This window comes from Tinamus guttatus, unplaced genomic scaffold, assembly GCF_059628265.1.
Source record: "Tinamus guttatus ecotype Peru unplaced genomic scaffold, ASM5962826v1 Tinamus_guttatus_pri_ptg000172l, whole genome shotgun sequence".
NCBI lineage: Eukaryota > Metazoa > Chordata > Aves > Tinamiformes > Tinamidae > Tinamus > Tinamus guttatus.
The window spans coordinates 2,225,001-2,239,414 of record NW_028288706.1 but is presented as its reverse complement, the minus strand read 5'-3'; the positions used below and the strand labels follow the sequence as shown (position 1 = coordinate 2,239,414).

General features: G+C 35.1%; 1 protein-coding gene across 24 annotated transcripts in view; it reads left to right on the top strand.

Annotated features, from left to right (window-relative positions):
* RBFOX1 (RNA binding fox-1 homolog 1) overlaps positions 1–14,414 on the top strand; it is a 950,329-nt gene that overhangs the window by 933,130 nt on the left and 2,785 nt on the right. For 6 of the 24 annotated variants that reach the window (XM_088523037.1, XM_088523031.1, XM_088523036.1 and 3 more), the window contains one exon: positions 2,687–2,739. The exons of the other annotated variants lie outside the window; for them this stretch is intronic. In XM_088523037.1, coding sequence (XP_088379163.1) covers positions 2,687–2,739 — 53 coding nt within the window. The remainder of the gene's footprint in view (positions 1–2,686; positions 2,740–14,414) is intronic. 24 annotated transcript variants of the gene reach the window in all.

Below are 14,414 nucleotides of genomic sequence, written 5' to 3'. Positions count from 1 at the left end.
GATACAATTCTTTGTCTCTTTTTGTATAATAAAATTGGGTGTGCTTACATTTTCTGGTATTCTTTTAAACCACTAAAAACTTATTTAGTGCAATTTGAAAGTGATAATAAACAGGAAAACAACCTAAAATGCCTTGGGAAGTTCCAGCTTACCTCATTTGTGAGATTCTTTTGCACAATCAATTCACTTAGCTTTAAAGATCAATTTTAGTAGCTAGTATACTCAATGCACTTAACTATTAAAACTGATCTTTAAAGGGAGCAATCCTACATTAGGAAAGGACCAAGTTAGATTAACTGGCCTTTTCCAGGTCTGCTTTCCATGTATTTTAAGAAAAATAGTACTGTGGTGCCAATGGAGCTCAGTAGGACAACTTCTCTTGATTATGGGATTGGCCACACTAAGAAATGTTTGCTTTGGACAGCAGGTGAGACATACAGAAATCAGATCTTCCTCTGAGGCTGTGTAAGTAATACTATAGAATTCAAGTAAATAAAAAAAATCAGTCACTATAAAACATTAAAGCCATCAAACTACTAAAAAAGCACTTGAAATCATTATGAGGAATACCTAAGTAGTCAAAATAAATTATACTGTCTCATTGAGCTACAGCATCTAAACTGACTGTCCGTTTAAGGAATTAATATATTATCATTTAATTCATTTTAATTGCTATACTGAACGATATGTACTTTTTGCCTTACTTTTCAAATTGATTTATGGAATTGTGAAATATAGATTGCTTTTGCAAAATTTAAGGCAAATAGGATCTTCCTATATGAATCAAAACTGTTTATCAAGGAATGCTTATAGTAGTTTTTTCAGTAGGTACAATTTGCATTAATTTTTTTGCATTAGTTTTCTACCATTTATATGTAAAGAGAGCTGGTTTAAAAAAAAAAGTGAGATTTCAGAACAGTTTCAGCAATAAGTGATGGGAAATGTTTTTTTTTTTTTTAAAAAATACAATTTAGTGTTCTGAGTTTTCCTATAGGTAGGCCTTCCTATTATCCCCAAAGTTGATAATACCAGAGATAATATGAGTAAATGTAGTGAAAAATTATATTGCTTATGAAATACAGAATAGCTTTGTGCTTATAATGATAAGGTCATGCTCCTTCAGGTTGTTTTAATTTATACCCCTTCAGTTTTTTAAACTCATCCTAGAATCGCCATTCTAAGTGATTCTATGCAAGATAAATATCATTAGTTTGAAATTCCTGCAGCTGACAAAATAGAGAACAAAATTATCAATCTGTACATCCAATTCAGAATAGGCAAGTTAGATGAAAAATATATTTTGGTCAGTAAGTCTATTCATAATAAAATAATACAGGTGCAAAAATTTCTGATATAGGGCAGAGGCAATAATAAGCTAATGCTAGTTTTAATCTTAACCAAATTCTGTTCCTGTTCTATGGATCACAGATTCCTCTTTTTTTTTTTTTTCCCTTTCTTTCTTTCTTTTTTTTTTTCCTTCCACAGAATGTGAACTTTTAAATAACAAGGTTCACAGGTTTTTAGCAAGAATTTAAAATATCTTTAGTGTATTGCAGGTAAAGTAATAGAAAAAGATTTTATTCTCTTAGGCCTTAACCCTTCAAGGTTCTGTTACCCCCATAGATATTTGCTCCTGATCTAAACAAGTTTATGTAGGAGCTTCAGAGTAGTTGGTGCTTGACAGGATTTTGATCGTCCTGCAGAACTGACTTTTCCAGGTAGGACTTAGTACAAGCGAGACCTAGTTCCTTTTCTATAGACTCTTGCATTAAAGCTGTGCACAACCTAAAAACGCTGGTTTTCACCTTAGCAGTGCAGGCTGGAGAAGCTACCTGTAGTTTGAAGTAAAACAACACCTAAGTGTTAAAGCTTCAGGCAGGCTCTTCATTTATACTGCATAACACAGACATCATCCGCGAAGTCTATATATATCCATATAGAGGAAAAAAATTGCTAATTCTCAAACACTACCCCAAATCCTGTTTGTTTTATCTTCAGAAAATACAAAACAGGATTTGTGCCATAATGGAGCTCTCTGCTAGTATATTTAGGATTTCTCTTTTTATGTTACCTGTGAAAAAAGAGTTTTGCAAGAGAAGGTTTATACCAAAATAATGATTTCTCTAGCTTATTGTCCTAAGATTCTGCAAAAAAGTTTTGCATGTATTCGGATGGCACTATATGAGAATATACTGTGTCATATTTTTTATAAATAGCAGAAAATTAATTTTCTGTTGAAATCATATTAGAAATATAAAAAGTATTTTAAATACTCGCATTTAAGCTGTGCTAAGTAATTTGCATTTTTAAGTAGTTTTTTTTACATACTTTTCATTAGTGCCCTTTAGTGTCTATATTAGTATAAATACCGTTTGATTATTTATTAGCCTCTATAACTATATTTTAGCATGACATATCTGTGACACAAAACATGAAGCTTCCAATGCAAGAGTTTGTGCATAGTCCATATCCAAATGTCACCATTATTTCATTTAAAAGATCCCAGCATGTCTACCTCATGATCCTTATAAACTCTGTAGTACTGAAATACTTCAACACTTTTTCTTGCTACATTCATGAAAATTAAGCACCCTTACCCTACCCCATCTGTAAACATCAAGTCAATTGGCAGCTAGCACATTGCCCAGTCAGCAAGCAGTATTGTGAATTTTATCTTCTCTTGCAGAAATCAATTCGTCTTCGTTGCAGCAGATGAAATTTCTTGTAACACCTCTGCAGGTAACAATCATTGATACTTCTTGATGCATCCATCCAGGTCTCAATATCCTTTTTCACATGCTGCATTTAATCGTAAGAGAAAGCATAGGAAAGTCCATAATATAAATCTTTGGAATAGTTTCATTAATTTATAGCTTGAGCCTTTAGATTCTGCCATATAAAAGACTTCAGGTTATTTTGCTGACTTTGGTGTTTTATTTCCAGTTTAAGTATTACATGGCCTAGAAAAGTAAGGATATGTTAAACCTTTTAATAAAAACTTACTGTGCAGTACAATCAAGATTGTAACTTTAAAAAACGAAAGCACTAATGAATTAATGAAAAGAATAAAGGCTTAGATGTATGTACTACGTTGTAAGTTCTATCGTTTTAATGATTTTTTTTTTCCAACTCTTTGGGGGCAAATATTGCCCACAAGGGTACTGGAGACCCCAAAGCACTCACAAAGTCTATCCTATGGATAAGATAGTGGGAAAGAGGGTCTATGGCTTCAGAGAATCACCCTCTAGTAAGTAAAAGGTCTCAGCTGCTTTGTTACTCTACTATCGTTGTTGTAAGCATGGGTACAGAAGAATGAAGTGTGTTCTAAATATGGTATTTATTAATGGTGATTTATAAGTATATTGAATATGTCAAGGGATTTGTTGTTGCTGTTGTTTTTTGAACATAATAGTTCAAACGATCTTAGCCTTAATTCAGGTAAGGATGATGTTTGATGCTACATCAGAAATCAAAAGCCAAAGTAAATAGTAACCATTCTGGGCTATATTCTGCCAATAATGTTATGCAAAATAACAGCTGAGTTTATGGGAACTCTGTATATTTAAGGATGGAAAGGACATATAGTCTGACACAAATTGTTAATTATGGAGAGTTATATATTGGGTGGAATAAATGAGAGTTGAAGACTTTGCTCTTTATGCTATAGTAAACTACGTAAAAACAAGTAAAGAACATTACATATGAAAAAAAAGAAGACGATAATTAAAGCTGAAATCTGCTGAGTAATACTCTTTTTGCTAGCCATAGTGTTTTGAGAGATATTTTGAAAAGTTCTTCTATTACAAAACCTGATTTAACCTAACTTTTTCAGAACCCTAGATCAGTAACAGAATACATTTTGAGAAGAAAACCTGTGACCCTTTCTTGATCTCACTAGACTTGGATTTTGGTATTCATTATTTCACCTGTGCCTATAAAGAGAATGTCTTCCTTTCTCTTCCTGCTCTGCTCTGGATTGTAGTGAGCTGTGGTAGGGAGACTACTGACTTACAAATCTAGGCCATGTTAAGTAAGTATGCAGAAACGGATTTTAGTTTTTTTGCTGTTTTTGTTGTTTTTTTTTTTTAACTTACGAATTCTAGAGATAGGCATGGGGTCTTCAATATTTTTCTTGTTCTGCAGAGTTAGCCCTTCTAAAACAATACTTATTTCTATAATAAAGACATTTCTTCGGGACAGGAAGAATTTAAGTGTTCAGGACTATGTACATATGCCCTGTGTCCCTACTTCAGCATTCCAGTCAAAAATACAACATTCTTGTTTATCAGTAAATTCGGTGAACTTCACACAGAAGAAATGGGATCTCTGTGTATGTGTTTATGAAAGCATTTCAGTTTACTCTGTTGAACTGGTTCGTTAGTACAGTATCTTTGGTTAGGTATGTTTCTAACCATATGATAAACATATCAATAATAGGTGACTCTAGGTACCTTTTTTGTTGCTTGATCTAAAGGAGCAAGCTAATGAAAGCCTGTACCTTCTATTCCTTTCATACCCAAATTTTTATGCAGAATTAAAAGGACTTTTGTCTGTATAAAAAAATCACACTCTGGTCCATATTCCTGTGTGCTACAAACTGCCAAATTTAAGTTTAGTCTATCAAGCCAGTTAGTTGATTTTCAACTAATTCATTTACTGATACTTTGTGTTTTAAAACAAGCTGTATATGTGTGTATCTATATATATCTAGACACACACTAAACTCCTGCCTGTATGTTTTCAGATGCATGCAAAACAACACAATTTTATTTGCTAGTAGTGCTCCTAAACTCTATTACACTGATTCAAATGTTTGTCAGTTCAGTATACGATGGAGTTATTGCTAATATATGGCATTCTCTCTGTTTGAAATGTGAGAATATGTGTGTTTGTTTTGCCTTTTTTCTTTTTTTTTCTTTTTTTTTTTTCGGTAAAGAACTTGTGTGTTTGGATTTCAAATACTAATATAACAAGTCAACTTGGGGGTGGAATTTTAGCATTAATGGAGAGTTTGGGTGTTTTTTCTGGTAATACATACTTGTTTCTTCCTAATGCACTGCCATTCCTGTCAGGGGAGGCTTAATCCTCAGCTGCCTGACATTTTTTTTTCTTTTTATGATTTGCAAATTAAATTATCTTGAAGAAATGATTATGTGTTAATTATGGATTGTGGGTGCATATACACATTTGCATTTATCTGTGTGCATCCATTCTTCTGTGCACATTATATAAAGGAAGCATACGCCAGTATCCGATGGAGGGATCCTACCATGGGAAATTTTAAAATGTTTTGCTCTTCACTGAATTCAGTATGTTCTGAGGCTAAAAGTAATTACTCTTCAGAAAAAAAGTTATGTGCTTCTGGGCTCGATCTGTTCTGGCAAGCATGTTTAAACAGTATATAAGGAGAGCTGAACTAGAACAGAGGTAGAGAAATTATCTGAAATCTTGTTTAGGTTTGATGCTGGAATTTTAACAAGGATCTCTGAAGAATTTCCTATAGCACATCTCGGACCATGGGATTATTAGGAGGGAATTCATCCTGAGGCTTCTGACTGGTGTGGGCAATTGGCATTTTGTCCTATCAGCCTCCTTGTAATTCAAAATGAGATCTAGACTTTCTATTTTATTTATTACATAAATACAGGATAGTATTTATTTTGAAGCTTTAGCATTTTTAATGCATTTTTCAAAATAGAGCTTAATGTGTATTTTCTTTAAATCTTGTAAAAATATTTAACTCTTAAAAGATTATTTTTGGGTATCCTTTCGACGTGCATTAGTGTGTATCTACATATTATATTTGTGTGAGTGTGTGTGTGTTATAGATGTGACAGGGTCATTATTTCAGATTTATGATACTCTTATTTTCTTCCTGCAGTTTTTAACTGTTATCCAACTGCCATCTAGGAACAGAAATACCCATTGGCATTGCATGCCTGACATTATTTCCTTCCCCTCCCCAGCCGGCATGTTCATTTATGATTTGGGGGTTAAAAGAGAGAAAGAGAGGCAAGTGTACAGTATGAACTTGCATTTGAAATGAAGTGTGGTGGAAGTAGATTGAACATCTACCCAATTGTGACTGCATTTGTTTCCATTTTTGAGCAGAGTCATCCTCAGGAGGTGGGGTTTTATGCATGTGAAAGAAGCGCATTAGAGGGCTTTAGAAGTTGACAGTCCAAGATTAAATTATTGACTATCATTTGGTGAAAGATACAGTTTCCAAAAGAGATTAAACATTCTGAAAAGTTTAGTTTTTAACTCTAGGAAGAACATATCATAACAGCAGGTAAACTGAGGAAGCAAGTACTGGAGCTTGTAGTATCAAAGTGGTTTGAACAGAATGTTAGCAGTGTTTGATCAGGACCATTGCACAAATCACTGCAGTTTTCCTGTACACCATCGTTAGCCTATCAACTCTAACGCTGCCACAAATTTAATCCATGAAACAATAGTAAGACACAGGGCTACTGATTCAAAAACTAGTTAATATTGGGTACCCCAAAGTGGGTAAGATGCCTGATGCAGCCCACCTCCACGACAGTACAGAAATAATCCTATCCCTGTCTGGTACAATATCATGATCAGATTATACTCTTTGAAAGGAATTTCCAAGAAGCACATAAAATCCAAACTGCTTTAGAAAAAAAATGCTGTTTCAGAGATACTTTCATCAGTCTTTTTGAAGTACTATGTAAAGACATATGTTCCGTTGTGAGAGGTTCTTTCATTTTAGTACTGCTGCCAGTGGATTTGACTTTATTTCATGAAGCAATTTGGCTGGGAAAATAACCATTTTCTTCAAGTTGCCTTTATTATTGCATTATGCTCTTCCACTAATCAGATAAAAGCAAAGATGAAGGAGCATCTGTAAGGTCTTTGTGCTAGTATTTATTTAAGCCTGTTCTGCTTTCCCTGTGAAAAATAGCAGATGCTGAAGTTTTTGCACTAGGAAGACTAGGAAATGTTGTACTAATGCACATTATTAAACATCTTCAATAAATTTGAGTGTCCTTTATGTTGGCAGTTTACACTGCCTTTTACTGCAGCTGTAAATAGCTGTGTACGGCTTGTACGGAACTGTATTCGTTACTGCTTTTACTGCTCTTGGTAGTTACATGGTAAGATGTTCAGCCACAGGATCAGCTGATAAAAATCAGTAAACACTTTGATCGTCCTCTGTTCTTCTTTCATGGAGTTGGAATAATTCTTCTCGCTCACCCAGTGAAAACCCTGGCAGCCCTTTCTGGCATCTTTGTCATTATCTCTTTGACAGCTTGCCTGCCTCGTGCTTACAGTTCTAGGTCAGTTCGCATGGCTAGTCAAATGTGACAACATGACAAGATTAAGTAAAGCTGAGGTGCTGTGATTTGTAAATGGAGGATTTGCAATGTGAAGCTACTTTGATAACAGCAAGAGTGAATAATCTGTGTTTGCCCTCAACAAGTGCATATAAGCATGTGTGCATCTTCGGTTTTGTTTTTAATGAGGCAACTAGACATATTTTTTTCTGATAGAATGAAAATACTACACCTGGAGGGCAGTCTGTGTGGGTATGTGTATGATCGTGAACGAGTTCAGGATTTAAAAATAAAATTTAATATCTTGAGATTATCATATTACATTTCAAACATTAAACAAAAAGGGATATTATGTACTACAGATCTTTACATACAAGCATAAAAGACTAAATCTAATATGCAAGGTACATGGTATATTTAATGAACTAGATGAGAATTTATTCAAGTGTTATTGCCCCAAAAATGTAATAGTGATACTCAATAGGAGAATGCTTTACAAATTAAAGAAATATTTATTTTTCATTGAAATAGAACCATTTTTTTTAGTTGTCACCTGATACCAAGCTTCAGATTCCGTAGTGGTTTATTATTGTTGTTATTATTTTGGTATGTAGATAAAATATAACTTTCTGGTATAGAAATTAAACAGAACAATGTTCCTAGAATGCAAGTGCATTAGCTTTTTAAGCAGACATGAAATCCCCATGTGTGGGGGAAGTTCCTTTGACCACTGGGAAATGCAATTGTGAAGCTGGAGAGAGTGTTTGCCGGCCAGATCTGTCCCTGACGCCTCTGCCCAGGGCCGAGTCAGCTCCAGTTGACTTTTATGTTTCTGCAAATCAGCCAGTGCCTGTCGTATTTAATTAAATATGTTTAGCAAGATGGCAGCTCAACTTGGAATGGCTGCGAACATGTAGCAAAGCTACAAAGAAGCCACAGGCTGGAATACAGGAATAAAACTCAAACCCAGGCCTGCATGCCAGTGACTGACATTCCTGCAAAACCTGCCCCTCTGCTAGCGAGTAAATCTCATTTGGCCAAGTGCATATATGGCATCAAGGAGTAGAGAGTTTCATAGTATTCATAGGATAGCCTGTGGTCTAGTTTTGGCTCTCTGAAAACTCAGAAATATTAATGCTCTGCCAGCAGGAAATCCCTCCTGACCTTCAAAATATATAGGAGTTCAGCACTGGTGTATAACTTGAAATTTTGTTATTTGATTGCACTATGACTGTCTGTACTATATCTTCCCAAGTTATTTCCTCTACCCCATCACAAATCTGTAAACCATTATCAGCAGTGAAGAGGAAAATGATATGCAAAGGAATATTTTATGCTCTTTCCTTGCAAAATGATCTCAGTATTTGATATTATGCATTTTAAAACTCTGCATTTTAGCATTCTTAACCTTTACAATAAGGAAAATGGCTGGGAAGTATTTTTATGACTGCTTTCAGTCATTTTACTTTGTCTTAAGTAAAGCCTTATGGTAGGCTCTGTTCCTGATTGCCCTCTAAGGTATTTAGACACTTATTCCTCACTTAACTGACTGAAATGCCTGAGGTTGGTTGGTGTTAATATCCAAATTAATTGAAGGGGTTTAATTGCACATGCCTTGTTGTGAGGTTAGGCACCATTTGCAGACACCATTTTTTTTAAACAAAATTTTATTGCAGTTCTTCATAAGATCACACATATTTGGATTGCCTTTTCCATGTCACTGTCACCCGTGAAGAGCAAGAGGCGCGTCCTGCAAGAGAGCCCGTTCTGTGGTTGAGCAGTTAGGATATGAGGACCAAACTGCTCTTCAGATTCCATTTTCTGTCACCTAGTCAAGTCTGAGTCATTTGGTTGCTTCTTTGTAAAATTCAGCAATAATAATAGTCAATAAAATTATTTCAGTAATTGAAAATTATTCACACATGCAGGTTAGAAGCAGTAATTACAAAATTTAATTGTTCGGTTATAATCAAAGATAGTTAGAAATGGATTATATTGTGGAAAAGTTAGAAGGGCTTCCTAGTGATATGTGCAGTTTGCTTTTAATGTGGCAAGTAACAGGCAATCAGAACACAGTGTTATAATATTTTCCATTTTAATTTAACCTGACCACTAGCTGGGGTTCTACCACAATCTTAACTGCTTTAACTTCCTTTTCTTTATTTTTTTAAATAGCTTCATCAGTTCCTATAGTTGTTTCAGCAATACCTAGACTTTAAAAAAGAGGAAGGGGAGGGAAATGATAATGGTCAGCAAGATACAAGCACTAGATTACTAAATAAATCCATGTTTAAAATTCTCATACTTCTCAAATCACTTGAGAATATTTTCTTACATATTCTGTACTATGAGTTTTCCTTTATTTTCGTTATTGTTAAACGTTAGAGTATGTATGTTATTAAGCACTTTGCAAATTTCTCCAGTGAGAATCAGAGCTTGAGTGACTGTCCTTCCTTATATGGAATACAGCCACATTACCAAATAATTTAAATACTAAAAAGATAATTAAGTGGAGAGAAAGAATTGCTTTGCTGCTTTTTAGAAAATTCAGCAATAGCTACAGCGGCTGTTTTAAAGAGAGAGATTCAATTTAAAAGGCCTTACAAATGCTTCCTAAACAATTACCATTTTTAATTCTGTCTTCTGTTTCCACTGTGGGCAACAAATTATTGCTTATCCATACTTGTGCTGTATATATTGAAAAATAAATAAATAAAAATAAAATGGAAACTTAGCCTGAATAAAGATGAACATATCAAGATTTCCTCATTGAGCCATAGGTGAATACTTTGCAGCTCTATTTGGAGACATTAGCATTGCTTTACTGAGTTTTTCCTAAGCATATTCCAGCAAAGTGTTGGTGCAGCCATTCAGCAGTGAGTGCGCGTGTGGTAACAAAATGCTATGAACATTTTGTTTTTTCCTGTTACGGCCTGTTCCAGGCAAAGTGAAGAAAATGCTAAAGGTTAGAACTTACCCTGTTATCATTACTGGGGCATCACATAGTGCTCCTCGGATGTGTTCTGGAGGCAAGAATTTCTGAGTTCAAATAAGCATCAATAAATTGATTTAATATTCTGTAAAATACGTAAATAGTCATGCTATTCAAAATACTTTGTCATTTGCACGTCCTAAGTTTGAGTAAATTATTTAGGGTAATCATTTCCGGTGTAAATGATCACCAAATGTTTAAAATTTGCTAATTTTAATGAGAAATCAGTGTGCTGGCATCATCCCTAAGTGCTTGCACCAGCTTACCGATTTTCAGTGTGGCAATATCGTTTAAATCCTTCCTGCTATTTTCAGAATGGAAAGCAGAATCTATTCTGCTAACCTTGCGAGCTTCTAAATTTTGTGTCATGCAAGGGCGTGTTTAAAAATTAGCATTTAAAAAGAAACCTACATGCTTTAAGTTTAAGCTGACACTGTTCCTTTCCTCTGTGGAAATGAAATTTATTAATCATAATAAACCCATCATATTCTGAAGGTAGAGGTCACCCTGAGGAGAAAAAAAAAACAGTCTATTCATCACAAAGGAATTTCAATGCATTTTTTTTTTTCCCAGATAATATCTAAATGTGGATTCTCTCCCCTTTGGAAATACGTTCTCCCATGGTTTACCTATATACATTAAGTGTATCCAGAAGGTTGTAAGGATGAGAATTTTATAATTTAATTTTATACTCTTTCTTTTGCAGTAGATATGGATAAATGCTTTTTGTATTTTATATTATTTCATATTTTATATTATGTTTGCTTTGCACACACTTGTCCTGGTGGGATTCCAAGGTCCTTTAAAAGAACAAATTAGGAGTTTTTTTTTTCTTGTTTTAACAAAAATATGAGCATTGCTAATTCAAAATAAAAATTTATATTATTGCAATAACAATATTACAATACAAGCTTCATTATGATCTTGATAGAAATGTAAAACATTCTGTTCTGGGGAGCAGTGATTTGCTTAGTTGATAGTTTTCATGTTAGGATTCCTTATTGCCCTTTCATTTCAAGGGAGAAACATCAGTTTATACAGTAGGATGAAAAAAAACCTTAATATCAACCACTGGCAAAAAGTTATCTCTGCTTTGGCAAAGGAATAATAAAAATGTATTTGGAAGTAAATACTGTGTTGCAACACTCATCTTTGTTTTTAAATTGCTTAATGTGTTGTATTTATGCATATTTTCCTCTTAGCTCTCCAGATTTCCGTAAAATATAAAACTCTTAGCAATTTGTTTTGTTACATCAGTATTAGGATTGTCGCTTCAGTCGTTCAGTGTCATCTCATACTGCTTTAATAAAGCCTGGGCGCTACCTACTTGGGCCTGTTCCCTCGCCCGTCCACATGGCCCGTGCGTTTATGGCCATCGACTTCCTTGGCACGGTTGAGCCACCTGGTTGGGTTAGCTGGCCAGGGAGGCCGCAGGAATGGGATGTGGTGAGGTGTCAAATGCAGCCCTGCAGTGGGAGATGGATCAAAATAATAAATGTGACAGTAAAGAATGCAAGATAATAGTGCCTGAAAGTCATCCTCCACGTGACTAGGAAGGGATTTATAGTATTGGGAGCTAATCCAGCTTTAATCATTTTCCCTTTTTTGGTGTTTTCTTACTCTTTGAATGAGAGTTGGCTTGAGAGAACTAAAGTTATAATGCTTTTTAAAATGGGTTTAAAGGCCTTGAAAGTGGGCACGCTGAGGAAAAATAAGGTGCCTTTTGCATTTGTAGATAGAGGAACCAGAGACACAGATGTCTATCGTGGCTGCAACTGAAGTTAAATATTTTAATCCTCCCACTATTGCAATGCTTGCATGCTAGTGTGGAGGGTTATGGACATAGGCTTTACAAAAGCGCTTCCAATCAGAGAGGCTCCCATGTGGCATCAGGGTCAAACTCTTCCACTGCCTTCTCAATTCAAATTGTCACCAAGAGGCCTTTACCCACAATAACCTCACCTGAGGAGTTTTTCCTTCCTCCTGCTTTCTCAGTGAGATCTACCTGGTTATTCTGTTGTTACCTGCTTCAGATATTTCCAAAGATAGATATTTGTGGATATGAAGAGTTTAAATGAAATTGATATACCTATTTAATCCTTTGTTCTCCATTATATCTGGAGATTATATCTGGAATTCATGTGTTTTATGTAGAGTCTCGTACATGTTTTCTTGAGTCTGACTTTAAGACCTTGAGATTAAGATGATTGCCCATCATTCTGCCTGGATATGCCCCTGGATATTAATGTATGGCTATCAGGCCTTCTTTGCCCAGATCTACATTTTGGGGTGAGAACTACAGCCCACATTCATGAATTCTGAGTACTTTCATAGCTTTCATAGATAAATTTCTTTCTACATATTAGTCTCTAATAAAAAGTTGAATGTACTGAGGCCGTATCATGGCATTCACCCATTCTTTTGGTACTTCATAGTGCAATAGCCAGATTTTGCTGTAGTATCTTTTACAGAAATATAAGTTATTCTTGGCATTTGCACAAGATTTCCTTTAAAATAGAAAGTCTGCCCAAGAAAATTAAGACAGTATTTGGATTGGGAAGCATAAAAATTTAAGAATAGTAGATGCCACAAGGTAACATATATGTATAATATATTACCTTTTTTTTTTTTTTGCATTTTAATACTAATCTAAGAAACACTGAATTTTAAACTTTTGAGATTGGGGAAAGGTGAAAGCTGCTTATTTTATTTCCTCCAGACCATCGTTGCTAAGTAGACGTTTCACAGTAAGCAAGTGGAGACATCTCCCAGTGATGTGGGCAAGCCCTGCAGTGTCTAAGAACCAGCAAAAACATGCTAGCACAAAAAATGTGTGTCTCAACATTATTGAACATTGTGAAAAGAGGAAACAAACGCGTGTTTGAAAAGAAATTTCATCCATCTTGATAACCAATACGAAAAGTTCATGATTAAAGCACGCGGGACCACGGGACAGGACTGTGTTGCTGTAGAAAAAAATGACTTCCTCTCAGTCCTCTGCTACCAGCCAACTTGCATCTTAAAGTTTGTACCGGTTGAAGTTCCCTCTACCTTTTTCCTCAAGATGTGTGCATATGTCTTCTTGCAAAGGGAAAATTATATAACCTCTGCAAATCTATGACCCTGAGATTTGCCACAGATTGAGGCGTTTATGTATCACCCCTCCCTTTTCGGTGAGAGGTTGCCTCTTGCTTTTAGGTAACATGGTTGTCCCACAAAGTGGTTTCCTAGGATTTCCTTACATAATGAATCCCTCGGACATTTGTCAACATTGGTTCAGTGGCCTGGAAAGTAAAGATTCTCTTGTCTGCAGAACTTCATGCTCCTTCCTTGCAGATTTGAGTGGATGCATGCGAATGTCTAGTTTAGAGAGTTTGGAACTTCTTCGCATTTGTATGGCGGATGTGATAGGACTGAGTGTGTCAGGGAAATATTACTTTCTCAGTTTTCCTGAAACTAATTATTTAGGATTATTTAATAAGATTCCACTTGTGGACAAGCAAGTGCCTAATTTAAAATAGGGCAACTGTCTACTTTTTGGAAAAAAAAAAAAAAAAAAAGTAAAATTGTTCTTTGTTTTTTGTATCTGGGAAATAAAATGGTTATGAAAAATGAAGTCAGTCTCGGATTACTGTCTACATAAAGTTAAAAATATTGGTTTTTAAAGAGAGATACCAAGAATGTTATTAAAAATTATTTGGGATATTGTACTAGCTCCTATGTGCAAGGTATTACAATGACTTCAATTTGTTGCATGTAATAAATAGAAGTTCTTAGTTATGGGACAATATTCAACTCTTTAAATGAAACCTCTGGATTCCTGACACGTCCATCTAATTAACGATAACGGTATTAAGACGGTGAAACAAGGTTATATATCTCAAGCTGAGGATAAGGGCTGGGCAGCAAATCAACTATGTAAAGAAGCTTTGAAGTAGTTTCAGCTATGAGGAATTGGTATGGGGCAAAATGGCAAAAATCTCATTTTCATATCACTGTCCTTGCAGGAACTTGGCCTGAAAATTCAGAGTTCATCTCTGCAAGTATCATGGCTTAGGATGACAGCGTCTCTCTCCTTTCTAAAGCCTGGGAATATGCAACACGTTGCGTGTTGCTCT